The 19373-nt window shown below is 47.3% G+C and overlaps 1 protein-coding gene across 1 annotated transcript; it reads right to left on the bottom strand.

Annotated features, from left to right (window-relative positions):
- Positions 1 to 1056: 1056 nt before the first annotated feature.
- Positions 1057 to 17016, bottom strand: LOC139374565 (uncharacterized). Its single transcript, XM_071115559.1, has 8 exons — positions 16679 to 17016; positions 15737 to 15787; positions 15575 to 15648; positions 10791 to 11576; positions 10026 to 10206; positions 7776 to 7923; positions 2531 to 2575; positions 1057 to 1952 (listed from the first exon to the last, which is right to left on the bottom strand). The coding sequence occupies exons 1-8, from the start codon at positions 16763 to 16765 to the stop codon at positions 1669 to 1671; spliced, it is 1656 nt and encodes a 551-aa protein (XP_070971660.1). The 5' UTR covers positions 16766 to 17016; the 3' UTR covers positions 1057 to 1668.
- Positions 17017 to 19373: the final 2357 nt, after the last annotated feature.

Below are 19373 nucleotides of genomic sequence, written 5' to 3'. Positions count from 1 at the left end.
CAGGTGGACAAACAGGCAGACAGGCGGACAAACAGGCAGGCAGACAGGTGGACAAACAGGCAGGCAGACAGGTGGACAAACAGGCAGGCAGACAGGCAGGCAGGCAGACAGGTGGACAAACAGGCAGGCAGGCAGGTGGACAAACAGGCAGGCAGGCAGGCAGGCGGACAGGCGGACAAACAGGCAGGCAGGCAGGTGGACAAACAGGCAGGCAGGCAGGTGGACAAACAGGCAGGCAGGCAGGTGGACAAACAGGCAGGCAGACAGGCGGACAAACAGGCAGGCAGGCAGACAGGCGGACAAACAGGCAGGCAGACAGGCGGACAAACAGGCAGGCAGACAGGCAGGCGGACAAACAGGCAGGCAGACAGGTGGACAAACAGGCAGGCAGGCAGGTGGACAAACAGGCAGGCAGGCAGGCGGACAAACAGGCAGGCAGGCAGACAGGCGGACAAACAGGCAGGCAGGCAGGTGGACAAACAGGCAGGCAGGCAGGCAGGTGGACAAACAGGCAGGCAGGCAGGTGGACAAACAGGCAGGCAGGCAGGCAGGTGGACAAACAGGCAGGCAGGCAGGTGGACAAACAGGCAGGCAGGCAGGTGGACAAACAGGCAGGCAGGCAGGTGGACAAACAGGCAGGCAGACAGGTGGACAAACAGGCAGGCAGACAGACAGAGACCTTTTCAGATAGACTTGTAGACATCATTGTGACAGACACAGCTCTTCAGATAGACATCATTGTGACAGACAGACAGCTCTTCAGATAGACTTCTAGACGTCATAGTGACAGACAGACAGCTCTTCAGATAGACATCATAGTGACAGACAGACAGCTCTTCAGATAGACTTCTAGACGTCATAGTGACAGACAGACAGCTCTTCAGATAGACTTCTAGACGTCATAGTGACAGACAGACAGCTCTTCAGATAGACTTCTAGACGTCATAGTGACAGACAGACAGCTCTTCAGATAGACATCATAGTGACAGACAGACAGCTCTTCAGATAGACATCATAGTGACAGACCGGGACCTTTAATACCACATTTCACAGCAGAGAGAGACTAAATACTAACATAAATAAATATGGGTTAGGGTTAGGTTCAGAGTTCTATCCTGTCTAGCAGAGAGAGACTAAATACTAACATAAATAAATATGGGTTAGGGTTAGGTTCAGAGTTCTATCCTGTCCAGCAGAGAGAGACTAAATACTAACATAAATAAATATGCTCTATGACTCTAACCCTCCTCCATGAGAGCTGCAAGGTGTGCAGGGTTTTGTTCCAGCCCTTGAACACTTGGTTCTACGCATCAGCTACTCCTCAGGCTGTTTATATTGAATACTGAGAGAGTATAACAGACGCTCTGATTGGCTAATCTACAGCTGCTTCTATAACAGACGCTCTGATTGGCTAATCTACAGCTGCTTCAATAACAGACGCTCTGATTGGCTAATCTACAGCTGCTTCTATAACAGACACTGATTGGCTAATCTACAGCTGCTTCTATAACAGAAGCTCTGATTGGCTAATCTACAGCTGCTTCTATAACAGATGCTCTTATTGGCTACGTCACATTATGACTCTTTGGTGTGCTGGGCTCTGATAGGCTATAGGGAGGGTGCATTACCAAGAGCTGTGTGTGTGTGTTGTGTGTCTGTGTGTGTGTGTCAGACGGGGTTTTCCTCCGAGAGGTCGGAGTCCATCTGGATAACCTCGGGGGCGGGGCCTATCGGGACTTCCACGGCCTCAGGGTGATTCCCATTGGCCAGCGCGGCGTTGGTGGGCGGCGGCTTCTCGGGGCAGTTCTGCACAGTGATGATGCGATTGAAGGCTTTGAGTCGTCTCCATAGCAACCAGTACACTTTACACTGGACATACATGAACACCAGTCCGCCTGACATGCCTATCGCCACGATGACCAGCTTCATCCAGAACGGCCACTCCAACACACCTAGAGAGAGAGAGAGAGAGAGAGGTGTAGAGGTAGAGAGAGAGAGAGAGCGAGAGAGGTGTAGAGGTAGCGAGAGAGGTAGAGAGAGAGGTGTAGAAGTAGAGAGAGAGAGGTGTAGAGGTAGAGAGAGAGAGAGCGAGAGAGAGGTAGAGAGAGAGAGGGGTGTAGAGGTAGAGAGAGAGGTAGAGAGAGAGAGGTGTAGAGGTAGAGAGAGAGAGGTGTAGAGGTAGAGAGAGAGAGAGCGAGAGAGGTAGAGAGAGAGAGGGGTGTAGAGGTAGAGAGAGAGGTAGAGAGAGAGAGGTGTAGAGGTAGAGAGAGAGAGGTGTAAAGGTAGAGAGCGAGAGAGGTAGAGAGAGAGAGAGAGAGAGGTGTAGAGGTAGAGAGAGAGAAAGAGCGAGAGAGGTAGAGAGAGAGAGAGAGAGGTGTAAAGGTAGAGAGAGAGAGAGAGAGGTGTAAAGGTAGAGAGAGAGCGAGAGAGACAGACACACAGACATATAGATACACAGGTTAGTTATGTCTACCCAGGGGGAAACAGAGAGATTATGTGTGTCTGTGTTTGATACCAGAGGCCTCCTTACCCTCAGCAGTGTAGTACTTCATCACTGATATTCTCCACATGTCGTCTGAAAACACAGTAATGTTACTATATTCTCCACATGTCGTCTGAAAACACAGTAATGTTACTATATTCTCCACATGTCGTCTGAAAACACAGTAATGTTACTATATTCTCCACATGTCGTCTGAAAACACAGTAATGTTACTATATTCTCCACATGTCGTCTGAAAACACAGTAATGTTACTATATTCTCCACATGTCGTCTGAAAACACAGTAATGTTACTATATTCTCCTGAAAACACAGTAATGTTACTATATTCTCCACATGTCGTCTGAAAACACAGTAATGTTACTATATTCTCCACATGTTGTCTGAAAACACAGTAATGTTACTATATTCTCCTCTCGTCTGAAAACACAGTAATGTTACTATATTCTCCTGAAAACACAGTAATGTTACTATATTCTCCTGAAAACACAGTAATGTTACTATATTCTCCACATGTCGTCTGAAAACACAGTAATGTTACTATATTCTCCACATGTCGTCTGAAAACACAGTAATGTTACTATATTCTCCTGAAAACACAGTAATGTTACTATATTCTCCACATGTCGTTTGAAAACACAGTAATGTTACTATATTCTCCTCTGAAAACACAGTAATGTTACTATATTCTCCTGAAAACACAGTAATGTTACTATATTCTCCTGAAAACACAGTAATGTTACTATATTCTCCTGAAAACACAGTAATGTTACTATATTCTCCTGAAAACACAGTAATGTTACTATATTCTCCACATGTCGTCTGAAAACACAGTAATGTTACTATATTCTCCACATGTCGTCTGAAAACACAGTAATGTTACTATATTCTCCACATGTCGTCTGAAAACACAGTAATGTTACTATATTCTCCTGAAAACACAGTAATGTTACTATATTCTCCACATGTCGTTTGAAAACACAGTAATGTTACTATATTCTCCTCTGAAAACACAGTAATGTTACTATATTCTCCTGAAAACACAGTAATGTTACTATATTCTCCTGAAAACACAGTAATGTTACTATATTCTCCTGAAAACACAGTAATGTTACTATATTCTCCTGAAAACACAGTAATGTTACTATATTCTCATCTGAAAACACAGTAATGTTACTATATTCTCATCTGAAAACACAGTAATGTTACTATATTCTCCTGTCATCTGAAAACACAGTAATGTTACTATATGTCCTCGTGCTCCTAGACCTTAGTGCTGCTTTTGATACTATCGATCACCACATTCTTTTGGATAGATTGGAAACCCAAATTGGTCTACACGGACAAGTTCTGGCCTGGTTTAGATCTTATCTGTCCGAAAGATATCAGTTTGTCTCTGTGAATGGTTTGTCTTCTGACAAATCAACTGTAAATTTCGGTGTTCCTCAAGGTTCCATTTTAGGACCACTATTGTTTTCACTATATATTTTACCTCTTGGGGATGTCATTCGAAAACATAATGTTAACTTTCACTGCTATGCGGATGACACACAGCTGTACATTTCAATGAAACATGGTGAAGCCCCAAAATTGCCCTCGCTAGAAGCCTGTGTTCCAGACATAAAGATTTGGATGGCTACAAACGTTCTACTTTTAAACTCAGACAAAACAGAGATGCTTGTTATAGGTCCCAAGAAACAAAGAAATCTTCTGTTGAATCTGACAATTAATCTTAATGGTTGTACAGTCGTCTCAAATAAAACTGTGAAGGACCTCGGCGTTACTCTGGACCCTGATCTCTCTTTTGAAGAACATATCAAGACCATTTCAAGGACAGCTTTTTTCCATCTACGTAACATTGCAAAAATCAAAAACTTTCTGTCCAAAAATGATGCAGAAAAATTAATCCATGCTTTTGTCACTTCTAGGTTAGACTACTGCAATGCTCTACTTTCCGGCTACCCGGATAAAGCACTAAATAAACTTCAGTTAGTGCTAGTGTAACGAATGTGAAACGGCTAGCTTAGTTAGCGTGGGCGCTAAATAGCGTTTCAATCAGTGACGTCACTTGCTCTGAGACCTTGAAGTAGTAGTTCCCCTTGCTCTGCAAGGGCCGCGGCTTTTGTGGAGCGATGGGTAACGATGCTTCGAGGGTGACTGTTGATGTGTGCAGAAGGTCCCTGGTTCGCGCCCGGGTATGGGCGAGGGGACGGTCTAAATTTATACTGTTACACTAAATACAGCTGCTAGAATCCTGACTAGAACCATAAAATTGGATCATATTACTCCAGTGCTAGCCTCCCTACACTTGCTTCCTGTCAAGGCAAGGGCTGATTTCAGGGTTTTACTGCTAACCTATAAAGCATTACATGGGCTTGCTCCTACCTGTCTCTCTGATTTGATCCTGCCATAAATACCTACACGTACGCTACGGTCACAAGACACAGGCCTCCTAATTGCCCCTAGAATTTCTAAGCAAACAGCTGGAGGCAGGGCTTTCTCCTATAGAGCTCCATTTTTATGGAATGGTCTGCCTACCCATGTGAGAGACGCAAACTCGGTCTCAACCTTTAAGTCTTTACTGAAGACTCATCTCTTCAGTGGGTCATATAATTGAGTGTAGTCTGGCCCAGGAGTGTGAAGGTGAACGGAAAGGCTTTGGAGCAGCGAACCGCCCTTGCTGTCTCTGCCTGGCCGGTTCCCTCTCTTTCCACTGGGATTCTCTGCCTCTAACCCTATTACAGGGGCTGAGTCACTGGCTTACTAGGGCTCTCTCATACCGACCCTGGGAGGGGTGCGTCACTTGAGTGGGTTGAGTCACTGATGTGATCTTCCTGTCTGGGTTGGCGCCCCCCCCTTGGGTTGTGCCGTTGCGGAGATCTTTGTGGACTATACTTGGCCTTGTCTCAGGATGGTAAGTTGGTGGTTGAAGATATCCCTCTAGTGGGGTGGGGGCTGTGCTTTGACAAAGTGGGTGGGGTTATATCCTTCCTGTTTGGCCCTGTCCGGGGGTGTCATCGGATGGGGCCACAGTGTCTCCTGACCCCTCCTGTCTCAGCCTCCAGTATTTATGCTGCAGTAGTTTATGTGTCGGGGGCTAGGGTCAGTTTGTTATATCTGGAGTACTTCTCCTGTCCTATCCGGTGTCCTGTGTGAATTTAAGTATGCTCTCTCTAATTCTCTCTTTCTCTCTCTCAGAGGACCTGAGCCCTAGGACCATGCCTCAGAACTACCTGACATGATGACTCCTTGCTGTACCCAGTCCACCTGGCCGTGCTGCTGCTCCAGTTTCAACTGTTCTGCCTGTGATTATTATTATTTGACCATGCTGGTCATTTATGAACATTTGAACATCTTGGCCATGCTTCCTGTTTGGGGTTTTAGGCTGGGTTTCTGTACAGCACTTTGAGATATCAGCTGATGTACGAAGGGCTATATAAATACATTTAATTTGATTGTATATTCTCCTGAAAACACAGTAATGTTACGATATTCTCATCTGAAAATCAAATCTAATTTATTTTATATAGCCCTTCGTACATCAGCTGATATCTCAAAGTGCTGTACAGAAACCCAGCCTAAAACCACAAACAGCAAGCAATGCAGGTGTAGAAGCACGGTGGCTAGGAAAAACTCCCTAGAAAGGCCAAAACCTAGGAAGAAACCTAGAGAGGAACCAGGCTATGTGGGGTGGCCAGTCCTCTTCTGGCTGTGCCGGGTGGAGATTATAACAGAACATGGCCAAGATGTTCAAATGTTCATAAATTACCAGCATGGTCAAATAATAATAAACACAGGTAGAATAGTTGAAACTGGAGCAGCAGCACGGCCAGGTGGACTGGGGACAGCAAGGAGTCATCATGTCAGGTAGTCCTGAGGCATGGTCCTAGGGCTCAGGTCCTCCGAGAGAGAGAAAGAAAGAGAGAATTAGAGAGGGCATACTTAAATTTACACAGGACACCGGATAGGACAGGAGAAGTACTCCAGATATAACAAACTAACCCTAGCCCCCGACACATAAACTACGGCAGCATAAATACTGGAGGCTGAGACAGGAGGGGTCAGGAGACACTGTGGCCCCATCCGAGGACACCCCCGGACAGGGCCAAACAGGAAGGATATAACCCCACCCACTTTGCCAAAGCACAGCCCCCACCCCACTAGAGGGATATCTTCAACCACCAACTTACCATCCTGAGACAAGGCCGAGTATAGCCCACAAAGATCTCCGCCACGGCACAACCCAAGGGGGAGCGCCAACCCAGTAATGTGAAAACACAGTAATGTTACTATATTCTCCTGAAAACACAGTAATGTAAGAAGTTGGGTTAAGGTTGTATAGAGGTTGGATTAAGATTGTAAAACGTTGGGTTGAATAGAGGTTAGGGTTGTGATTGTACAGAGGTTAGGTCAGGGTTGTATAGAGGTTGGGTTAAGGTTGTGGTTGTACAGAGGTTAGGTCAGGGTTGTATAGAGGTTGGGTTAAGGTTGTAGTTGTACAGAGGTTAGGTCAGGGTTGTATAGAGGTTGGATTAGGGTTGTGGTTGTACAGAGGTTTGGTCAGGGTTGTATAGAGGTTAGGTCAGGGTTGTATAGAGGTTGGGTCAGGGTTGTGGTTGTACAGAGGTTAGGTCAGGGTTGTATAGAGGTTGGGTTAGGGTTGTGGTTGTACAGAGATTAGGTCAGGGTTGTATAGAGGTTGGGTTAAGGTTGTGGTTGTATAGAGGTTAGGTCAGGGTTGTGTTTGTACAGATCTTAGGTCAGGGTTGTATAGAGGTTGGGTCAGGGTTGTGGTTGTACAGAGGTTAGGTCAGGGTTGTATAGAGGTTAGGTCAGGGTTGTATAGAGGTTAGGTCAGGGTTGTGGTTGTACAGAGGTTAGGTCAGGGTTGTATAGAGGTTGGGTCAGGGTTGTGGTTGTACAGAGGTTAGGTCAGGGTTGTATAGAGGTTGGGTCAGGGTTGTGGTTGTACAGAGGTTAGGTCAGGGTTGTATAGAGGTTAGGTCAGGGTTGTATAGAGGTTAGGTCAGGGTTGTGGTTGTACAGAGGTTAGGTCAGGGTTGTATAGAGGTTAGGTCAGGGTTGTATAGAGGTTAGGTCAGGGTTGTGGTTGTACAGAGGTTAGGTCAGGGTTGTATAGAAGTTGGGTCAGGGTTGTGGTTGTACAGAGGTTAGGTCAGGGTTGTATAGAGGTTGGGTCAGGGTTGTGGTTGTACAGAGGTTAGGTCAGGGTTGTATAGAGGTTGGGTTAAGCTCAGGGTGGAGGTGCTGACCGGTGTTGCGTCCCAGGTTGATCTCGTGGAGGGTTCTGTTGACGAGGACGTATACGGACCAGAGAACACAACCAATGGCCACCAGGTGGAACATCAGGGAGCATAAGATCTTCCTCCTCTCATTGGTCGACATCTGGAGCTTCTCCCACTGAGGGAGAGAAAAGGTGAGAAAGAGTGTGTCATAGACAGGTATCTATGTATCTGAACCATCATGGTGTCTCTGACAGCATGGGCAGCTCCACTGAGTCCCCTTGTGGTGTCTGTGACAGCATGGGCAGCTCCACTGAGTCCCATCATGGTGTCTGACAGCATGGGCAGCTCCACTGAGTCCCCTCATGGTGTCTGACAGCATGGGCAGCTCCACTGAGTCCCATCATGGTGTCTGACAGCATGGGCGGCTCCACTGAGTCCCATCATGGTGTCTGACAGCATGGGCATCTCCACTGAGTCCCATCATGGTGTCTGTGTAGAGGTCAGATGTGTTGAGGTGTGTGTAGAGGTGAGATGTGTTGAGTTGTGTGTTGAGACAAGGCGTGCTGAGGTGTGTGTAGAGCTTAGATGTGTTGAGGTGTGTGTAGAGGTTAGATGTGTTGAGGTGTGTGTAGAGGTTAGATGTGTTGAGGTCAGATGTGTAGAGGTGTGTGTAGAGTTTAGATGTGTTGAGGTGTGTGTAGAGGTTAGATGTGTTGAGGTGTGTGTAGAGGTTAGATGTGTTGAGGTCAGATGTGTAGAGGTGTGTGTTGAGGTCAGATGTGTTGAGGTCAGATGTGTTGAGGTGTGTGTAGAGGTTAGATGTGTAGAGATGTGTGTAGAGTTCAGATGTGTTGAGTTGTGTGTGTAGAGGTCAGATGTGTGTAGAGGTTAGATGTGTAGAGGTCAGATGTGTTGAGGGGTGTGTAGAGGTCAGATGTGTTGAGGTCAGATGTGTTGAGATGTGTGTAGAGGTTAGATGTGTTGAGGTCAGATGTGTGTAGAGGTTAGATGTGTGTTGAGGTTAGATGTGTAGAGATGTGTGTAGAGGTCAGATGTATAGAGGTCAGATGTGTTGAGGTCAGATGTGTTGAGATGTGTGTAGAGGTTAGATGTGTTGAGGTCAGATGTGTGTAGAGGTCAGATGTGTGTAGAGGTTAGATGTGTAGAGATGTGTGTAGAGGTTAGATGTGTTGAGGTCAGATGTGTTGAGGGTTGTGTAGAGGTTAGATGTGTAGAGATGTGTGTAGAGGTTAGATGTGTTGAGTTATGTGTGTAGAGGTTAGATGTGTTGAGGTCAGATGTGTTGAGGGTTGTGTAGAGGTTAGATGTGTAGAGATGTGTGTAGAGGTTAGATGTGTTGAGTTGTGTGTGTAGAGGTCAGATGTGTGTAGAGGTTAGATGTGTAGAGATGTGTGTAGAGGTTAGATGTGTTGAGGTCAGATGTGTTGAGGGTTGTGTAGAGGTTAGATGTGTTGAGGTCAGATGTGTTGAGGGGTGTGTAGAGGTTAGATGTGTAGAGGTCAGATGTGTTGAGGGGTGTGTAGAGGTTAGATGTGTAGAGATGTGTGTAGAGGTTAGATGTGTAGAGGTCAGATGTGTTGAGGTCAGATGTATAGAGGTCAGATGTGTTGAGGTCAGATGTGTTGAGGTCAGATGTGTTGAGGTCAGATGTGTTGAGGTCAGATGTGTTGAGTTGTGTGTGTAGAGGTCAGATGTGTGTAGAGGTTAGATGTGTAGAAATGTGTGTAGAGGTTAGATGTGTTGAGGTCAGATGTGTTGAGGGGTGTGTAGAGGTCAGATGTGTTGAGGGGTGTGTAGAGGTCAGATGTATAGAGGTCAGATGTGTAGAGGTCAGATGTGTTGAGGTGTATAGAGGTTAGATGTGTTGAGGTCAGATGTGTTGAGGTGTATAGAGGTTAGATGTGTTGAGGTGTATATAGAGGTCAGATGTGTTGAGGTGTATATACAGGTGTGTTGAGGTATATAGAGGTTAGATGTGTTGAGGTGTATAGAGGTTAGATGTGTTGAGGTCAGATGTGTTGAGGTGTATATACAGTTCAGGTGTGTTGAGGTCAGGTGTGTTGAGGTCAGATGTGTTGAGGTGTATATACAGTTCAGATGTATAGAGGTCAGATGTGTAGAGGTCAGGTGTGTTGAGGTGTATAGAGGTTAGATGTGTTGAGATCAGATGTGTTGAGGTGTATATACAGGTCAGGTGTGTTGAGGTCAGATGTGTTGAGGTGTATATACAGTTCAGGTGTGTTGAGGTCTCTGTACCTTACGTAGAGGTTTAAGGTGAGTCTCCATGATGAAGTTGTATTGGCACAGCTCACAGCAGTGTGTGTCTGATGACTTGATCCACTGGTTGAGACAGTCCTGGTGAACAAACCTCATGCTGCCTGTACAGCGACACGGGGTTATCAACACACACTCCTCATCTCCTTCACAGTGGCAGATCCTACACACACACACACACACACACACACACACACACACACACACACACACACACACACACACACACACACACACACACACACACACACACACACAGAAACACAGAGATGAACACACACACGTGAACAGAAACACACACAGAGATGAACACACACACAAACACACACAGAGATGAACACACACACACACACACACACACACACACACACACACACACACAAAGATGAACACACACAGAGATGAACACACACACACACACACAGAAACACACACACACACACACACACAGAAACACACACACACACACACACACACACACACACACACACACACACACAGAAACAGAGATGAACACACACACGTGAACACACACACACACAGAGATGAACACACACACACATGAATACACACACAGAGATGAACACACACACACACACACACACACACACACACAAACACACACAGAGGTGAACATACACACACACACACACAGATGAACACACACACGTGAACACACACACACACACAGATGAACACACACACACAGAGACACACACACACACACAGATGAACAAACACACCTACCTGCAGACCTCTGGCTCGTCATCGGAGCAGCCTTCGGGGGCGTTGCAGCCCCCATATCTCCGTGGCGACGGCGCGGACATGTCTCCACCCACTGACCCGGTCTCCTGGTAATTCTTAGTGATCTGTCCCTCCCCCTCTCCATCCTCAGCCAATGATGAGCTACCGCCGGGGCTACGGAACTTAGACCCCGCCCCCTCCCTGCGCTGGGAGCTCCGCCCGCTCTCCTCCCCTCCTCCTCCTGGTCGACGGTTCTTCACTCCGGAACCGTTCTCCAGTGGTACCTCTTTCTCTTGGTTCTCCTTCCCCTCATCAGACCCTACAGACTGCAGCTCCATCCCCTCTCCCCCTCCCCTCTCCCTGCTACTCCCACTGCGGCGTCGTCCCCTCTTGGCTTTCTCCCTGCTCCAGCTTCTGGCCTCCCGCCCCGCCTCCCCGTCAGATGACGAATCAGATTCAGGAGGGGCAGCGCTACGGTGGCGGGGATGTTCCCCTCTCCTCTCCCTCCTCCTCTCCCCTCTCCTCTCCCTCCTCCTCTCCCCCCTCTCTCCGATGCGGTCAGAGCTGCGGTCACTGCGGTCGTCACTGTGTTGGACCGGGTCATCTTGTGCGGTCGCTGGGGCATCGGGGGCGGAGCAGGAGTCTCTCTTCCTGTTTGGTTTCTTCTTCTTCCTGGTTTGGCCCTGCTGGGAGGAGCCTAACGCAGTCTGGGAGGAGCCTAATGCTGCGCCGCTCAGCTTCATCACTGCTGTGTCACAACCTTCCTCTACACGACCCAGCGGCACCGGCCTATACACACACACACACACACACAAAGAGAGACACAGGGAGACACACACACACACACAAAGAGAGACACAGGGAGACACACACACACACACTCGGGAAACAGACAGCGAGATGGAGAGATGAAAAGACAGCATGAGGGAAACTGTATCTCTGGGTAACAGTATCCCTGGGTAACTGTATCCCTGGGTAACACTATCCCTGGGTAACACTATCCCTGGGTAACACTATCCCTGGGTAACACTATCCCTGGGTAACAGTATCACTGGGTAACACTATCACTGGGTAACACTATCCCTGGGTAACACTATCCCTGGGTAACACTATCCCTGGGTAACAGTATACCTGGGTAACAGTATCCCTGGGTAACAGTATCCCTGGGTAACACTATCCCCGGGTAACAGTATCCCCGGGTAACAGTTTCCCTGGGTAACAGTTTCCCTGGGTAACAGTATCCCTGGGTAGCAGTTTCCCTGGGTAACACTATCCCTGGGTAACATTATCCCTGGGTAACAGTATCCCTGGGTAACATAATCCCTGGGTAACAGTATCCCTGGGTAACACAATCCCTGGGTAACACTATACCCGGGTAACAGTATCCCTGGGTAACACTATACCTGGGTCAACCAGATCAGGCTGTTAGCTACCTGATGGGCCAGCTAGAGGAATCAACCAGACCAGGCTGTCAGCTACCTGATGGGCCAGCTAGAGGAATCAACCAGACCAGGCTGTCAGCTACCTGATGGGCCAGCTAGAGGAATCAACCAGATCAGGCTGTTTATAAACTTTTTGCGTCATAATAATATAAGAATTTCTGGGGTCGTAATCAATGCAGAATGGGGGCAGAAACTGTCTACATTTGTGGACAAGATGCTGAGGGACTCGATACTGCTAAACCTTTAGTCATAGAGAGGGCCCACAGAACTGCACCTGCAGCCCAGAGCAGGCCCGGGGCGAAGGACACACAGAGGCCCATAGATCCGCACCTGCAGCCCAGAGCAGGCCCGGGGCGAAGGACACACAGAGGCCCATAGATCCGCACTTGCAGCCCGGAGCGAAGGACACTGTTACGGATACAGGTATCCTGTGTCTGTGTGTATCCTGTGTGTGTTTCTTTTCTCTCCTTCTCCCCTCACAGGTGAAAATCATTACTCCCCAATCAGTCAACAATCAACCCATCAATCAGAAGACACACCTCCTCCTGTTTCCTACCCTATCACAGTTCCTTCCCCATGGTTTAAAAACCCCATCATTTGTTTGTTCAAGAGCACAATCTCTTTGTAATGCCGTGTTGGTAGATCTCTGCTCTTGATAGATTTCAGTAGCTCAATCTCTTTGTAAATGCCATGTATGTAGATCTCTCTCTTTGTGTATTAATTAACCTCTTCTTTTGTTTGAGCACCTCCATAGCACTTTGTCATCACCTGTGAGTATTGTTTTGGTTATGGTGTTTGTTTGTTGCTGGTGGGAAAAGGGGGAAACCAAGACAAGTCGCCCATGGGCATACACTACCCGTAGGTAAACTTTGTTAAAAACACTAGTTAGAACTGGGTGGACCACCCACTGTATTTTTGGTTAGTTAGTTAGCTGTTGTTGAAATAGGCTAGTCTAGCTTAGGGGTGTTTTTGCATATTTGTTTCTTTCCTTGGGTCCAGCTCAGCCCCTTTTCCTGCTCCCCCCATTACCGTGTGTTTATCAAATAAACCCTGAGTTTGACGGTATTATTTCGGTTGTCGTGGTTATTTCGTTCACTTTTACTTTGTCACTATTATAATTTACATGAGTTATGTTACGGGTCTCACTACCATCCCCCCTAGACTGTCGGGCCAAAAGGGATTCGTAACAGACACACAGAGGCCCATAGAACCGCACCTGCAGCCCAGAGCAGGCCCGGGGCGAAGGACACACAGAGGCCCATTGAACCGCACATGCAGCCCGGAGCAGGCCCGGGCGAAGGACACACAGAGGCCCATAGAACCGCACCTGCAGCCCAGAGCGAAGGACACACAGAGGCCCATAGAACCGCACCTGCAGCCCAGAGCGAAGGACACACAGAGGCCCATAGAACCGCACCTGCAGCCCGGAGCAGGCCCGGGCGAAGGACACACAGAGGCCCATAGAACCGCACCTGCAGCCCGGAGCAGGCCCGGGCGAAGGACACACAGAGGCCCATAGAACCGCACCTGCAGCCCGGAGCAGGCCCGGGCGAAGGACACACAGAGGCCCATAGAACCGCACCTGCAGCCCAGAGCAGGCCCGGGCGAAGGACACACAGAGGCCCATAGAACCGCACCTGCAGTCCCGAGCAGGCCTGGAGTGAAACACACAGAGACCTATAGAACCGCACCTGCAGCCCCGAGCGAAGGACACACAGAGGCCTATAGAACCGCACCTGCAGCCCCGAGCAGGCCTGGAGTGAAACACACAGAGGCCCATAGAACCGCACCTGCAGCCCCGAGCGAAGGACACACAGAGACCTATAGAACCGCACCTGCAGCCCCGAGCAGGCCTGGAGTGAAACACACAGAGGCCCATAGAACCGCACCTGCAGCCCCGAGCAGGCCCGGGCGAAGGACACACAGAGGCCCATAGAACCGCACCTGCAGCCCAGAGCAGGCCTGGAGCGAAGGACACACAGAGGCCCATAGAACCGCACCTGCAGCCCCGAGCAGGCCTGGAGTGAAGGACACACAGAGGCCTATAGAACCGCACCTGCAGCCCCGAGCAGGCCCGGGCGAAGGACACACAGAGGCCCATAGAACCGCACCTGCAGCCCCGAGCGAAGGACACACAGAGGCCTATAGAACCGCACCTGCAGCCCCGAGCAGCCCAGAGCGAAGGACACACAGAGACCCAGCGCCATCATCGCACACCTTCTCAAAGAAACAGGATATAATGCAGCTGTTGAGAACCAAGGGAGAGCTGTTCTACAAAGACCAACACATATCTATCTTCAATGACTATTCTGCAGAGCTATTAGCGGAAGACAAAAGATTACGATGGGATCAGGAGAGAACTGGCAGCCCAAAAACATCACAAACTCTCTGATGTTCCCTGCGAAGCTGCGCGTCACCCATGAGAGTAAGACCCACATCTTAGATTCTGGACCTGATGCCGAGTCCTTCCTGCGCTCCATGGGGATTACACCACCTTCCAGATCCGAGGACAGGCTCCGGAAAAATATGCCGACTATGTGGCAAATTGTTGTGCCCAGAAGGAGTGAGAGACAGGACCCAAGGCCTAAGAAGTAGCCTCAATCCACCGCGGAACACTGGCCAGTCCACATTGACTACTGAAGCGACCCCTTCTTCTCCATAAGGACTGGAAACTTCCTGGATTTCTGCTCATCATTGGGATCTTATTGTGGGACTAAATCATGAACCTTTGCCCTACAGTTTGTTGGGATGAGAAGGTGCAGATATCAGAGGAGAGCTGGGGAAACATATGGAAAACACCACATAAAGACACTACATGGACCCAAACAAGGGAGTTTCAATTCAAAGTACTACATCGTTTTTTTATGAGCCCTGATAAACTGAAATGTGTAACAAAATGCTGGACAAATGAACATGCACCTTCAAAAGATATGTGGTTAGGTCTATGTGGGGAACTGACATGGAGAGAATTACATCAATCTTGCAACATAGACAACACCTATAGGTGTGAAGGTGTCTGGTCAGAGTTCCTGACATATTGTACGGGTCTTATCCTGTCATTTATGGGCTTTTTGTTTGTTTCTGTTGTTTTCGTGTGGCTTAATCTAAATTGTATACTTATTCAGACTCTTGAAATATTTGCTCCATACAGCCAAAATCGAACCTTAACATGTGACTGTAACGCTCCTTAGTAAAGACAGAGAAGATATGTTGTGTATGTATGGTACGTGTTCTTTATGGGCTCTTTAATAAACCTTTTGGGGAAACGTGTCCTTCAGTACAAACCGTTCCGCAACTTAGCAAACGTTCAAGCCAACTGAAGGCACCGTTGGGTAACAGTCTCACCTGCAGATGTCCTGAGAGGAGGGAGTTGTCCTGGAAACACTGCCAGGAGCCAATCCTGTTGTAGAACTGCTGGCCTGGAACAACCAATCACAGCACATGTCTTCACCTCTAACCAATCAGCAGTGACTGCTGTCGACAAATCAAACAACAACTAATCAATACCTTCAAGACGTTGCTGGATCGATTACCTGACCGACCTGGACCTTTAGTACTCTGGAGGGAGGGGTAGAGCGAGAGAGAGAGAGACAGGGTTAATGTCAGACTGTATATCTAGTATGTTCTGTACAGAAATGTCTGTATTCAGAGGCACATCTTTTACAGTCAGGAGAAATTCTATGGAGTCATTCTATGAAGTCTCACTCCTCTACTCACAATAACATTTGTACAAAAATGTGTAATTAGACTCTTTAATTTTCACATTAGCAGAGGAGCAGTATACCCTGTTGCAAACAGTTTGACCTTTTTCAAAATAAATTATAAAATAGTTTGACAACCCTGTTTGTAAGCTTTTAAGTTGGATGTGTCATGATATGATGGGGTTTGCAAAACGGGTCAACTTTCAGCACCTCCATGTCCTAAATGGATGGAAGGTTTTGTTGAAATCAAAAGGAATGCTGTCAAAAAGGAATTTAATTAAAATAGATTTACCCTCAGGACTGAGAGCCAACACACACTACTGGGTATAGATAGGATGTTATAGAATAACCCTCCCCTCAGGACTGAGAGCCAACACACACTACTGGGTATAGATAGGATGTTATAGAATAACCCTCCCCTCAGGACTGAGAGCCAACACACACAACTAGGTATAGATAGGAAGTTATACAATAACCCTCCCCTCAGGACTGAGAGCCAACACACACTACTGGGTATAGATAGGAAGTTATAGAATAACCCTCCCTCCCCTCAGGACTGAGAGCCAACACACACTACTGGGTATAGATAGGAATATATAGAATAACTCTCCCTCCCCTTCTTCTTCCCTTCCCTTCCATCTCCTCACACACAGCAGAAAGGACCCACAGTTCATTCAGAGAGCTCCACAGTCTGTGTTCAGGTTAGGGTCAGGGCTAGGGGGTCAGATGTTATAGGTCAGGGGCTTACCTCGGTCTTGTCTTTGGAGCGAGGGGTGCTCCGGCCGTTATTGGCCATCTCCCGAGCGGGGACCACGGAGATCTGCTGCACCGGCATCCTCACTGCGTTCCCAGATCTCTCCTCTCTCTGAACTCACTCCGTGTGTGTACAGCGGTAATCCACTCGGTGTTCCACAGGTCCGGAACTCGGAGAACAGAATAGCGGAATGGGATCAGGTCACCGTGGAAATGGACAGAAGGCTCTGGACGGCAGGGTGTCAGATCGTCATGCCAACTCAGAAGTCAACAACACCCCTCCACCCCCAGAGAGACAGAGAGAGGGAGGGAGAGAGAGATAATAGATTAATCTGAAACAGCTGTGATGGTAACTGGGGAGGAACAGGTGAGTGTCTGGCTGAGGGGGAGGAGACTCAGGGTGCTGGGTCAATCAGCATATGGCCCATCAGGCTTAACGCTCAAATTAGCCTGACTACTGATAATCAGCTTACACACACTGGTTACCTAGCCCTTAAAACAAGCCCAGTCCTTCCAGTTTGATGCTAGGTCTAGTCCAAAACGATCTCACCCAAACCAGCAGCGTAGACAGACATTTGTTGGCGGGTGGGCCCTAACCCTAACCCTAACCCCAACCCTAACCAGCAAATTTCAATCAGATGATCTAGAATGACAATCCGATGATCTAGAATGACAATCCGATGATCTAGAATGACAACCACATGATCTAGAATGACAACCACATGATCTAGAATGACAACCACATGATCTAGAATGACAACCACATGATCTAGAATGACAACCACATGATCTAGAATGACAACCACATGATCTAGAATGACAACCACATGATCTAGAATGACAACCACATGATCTAGAATGACAATCAGATGATCTAGAATGACATTCCGATGATTCAAGGGTTTTTCTTTATTTTTTGCTATTTTCTACACTGCAGAATAATAGTGAAGACTTCAAAACTTTAAAAAACACATATGGAATCATGCAGTAACCAAAAAAGTGTAAAACAAATCAAAATATATTTTATGGAAGATTCTTCAGAGTAGCCACCCTTTCTTTGCCTTGATGACTTGTGAAGCTGGTTGAGAGAATGACAAGAGTGTGCAAAGCTGTCATCAAGGCAAAGGGTGACTACATTTAAGAAGAATTGTATAACACTTTTTTGGTTCCTACATGATTCCATATGTGTTATTTAATAGTTTGTCTTCACTATTATTCCACAATGTAGAAAATATCAAAAATAAAGAAAAACCCTGGAATGAGATTATTCGCTACACCCGCAATAACATCTGCTAAACACGTGTATGTGACCAATAACATCTGCTAACCACGTGTATGTGACCAATAACATCTGCTAACCACGTGTATGTGACCAATAACATCTGCTAACCACGTGTATGTGACCAATAACATCTACTAAACACGTGTATGTGACCAATAACATCTACTAAACACGTGTATGTGACCAATAACACCTACTAAACACGTGTATGTGACCAATAAAATGTGATTTGATTTGATTTGTGTCCAAACTTTTGACAGGTACTGTATATATGGACAAATCCGAACTGTTCACTTTGGGAGAATCCGTGTCAATGATGTGTCTTTTCCTATGAGATGACGTGTAGCCGCTGGAAGTAGGGGCGCTGAGGGATCTACAGTACCCCCTGAAAATGTACATTCTTCACAAAAGTAGTGCACTGGGCCTTTAATAGTACTGTATTAGCGGACCGATATTGCGTCTGTTGTTACAGGTAAAGATATTTTTTCAGCACCCCCACTCCCTTGGAAATACAATTAGAATAAAATATATATTTTTTTAAACAGCACCCCCACCTCCAAACTACTTCCTGGGGACTATGAGATGACGAGGAAATTACAACCCCTCAACTACTTCCTGGGGACTATGAGATGACGGGGAAATTACAACCCCTCAACTACTTCCTGGGGACTATGAGATGACGAGGAAATTACAACCCCTCAACTACTTCCTGGGGACTATGAGATGACGGGGAAATTACAACCCCTCAACTACTTCCTGGGGACTATGAGATGACGAGGAAATTACAACCCCTCAACTACTTCCTGGGGACTATGAGATGACGGGGAAATTACAACCCCTCAACTACTTCCTGGGGCTATGAGATGACGGGGAAATTACAACCCCTCAACTACTTCCTGAGGCTATGAGATCACGGGGAAATTACAACCCTTCAACTACTTCCTGGGGACTATGAGATCACGGGGAAATTACAACCCCTCAACTACTTCCTGAGGCTATGAGATCACGGGGAAATTACAACCCTTCAACTACTTCCTGGGGACTATGAGATCACGGGGAAATTACAACCCCTCAACTACTTCCTGGCGGGGAAATTACAACCCCTCAACTACTTCCTGGGACTATGAGATGACGGGAAAATTACAACCCCTCGACTACTTCCTGACGGGGAAATTACAACCCCAAACTACTTCCTGGGACTATGAGATGACGGGGAAATTACAACCCCAAACTACTTCCTGGGACTATGAGATGACGGGGAAATTACAACCCCAAACTACTTCCTGGGACTATGAGATGACGGGGAAATTACAACCCCAAACTACTTCCTGGGACTATGAGATGACGGGGAAATTACAACCCCAAACTACTTCCTGGGACTATGAGATGACGGGGAAATTACAACCCC

The sequence above is a fragment of the Oncorhynchus clarkii genome, chromosome 19, assembly GCF_045791955.1.
Source record: "Oncorhynchus clarkii lewisi isolate Uvic-CL-2024 chromosome 19, UVic_Ocla_1.0, whole genome shotgun sequence".
Classification (NCBI taxonomy): domain Eukaryota; kingdom Metazoa; phylum Chordata; class Actinopteri; order Salmoniformes; family Salmonidae; genus Oncorhynchus; species Oncorhynchus clarkii.
The sequence above is the reverse complement of the archived record's forward strand: the minus strand, read 5'-3'. Positions and strand labels throughout refer to the sequence as shown.

Excerpts from the sequence above, each read along its gene's own strand:
- LOC139374565 (XM_071115559.1), bottom strand. The coding sequence starts at position 16,765 with ATGCCGGTGCAGCAGATCTCCGTGGTCCCCGCTCGGGAGATGGCCAAT. Across the intron at positions 15,788-16,678 it reads GCTCCAAAGACAAGACCGAG|AGTACTAAAGGTCCAGGTCG; the intron begins GTAAGCCCCTGA and ends CCCTCCCTCCAG. Across the intron at positions 15,649-15,736 it reads GATCCAGCAACGTCTTGAAG|GCCAGCAGTTCTACAACAGG; the intron begins GTATTGATTAGT and ends TGGTTGTTCCAG.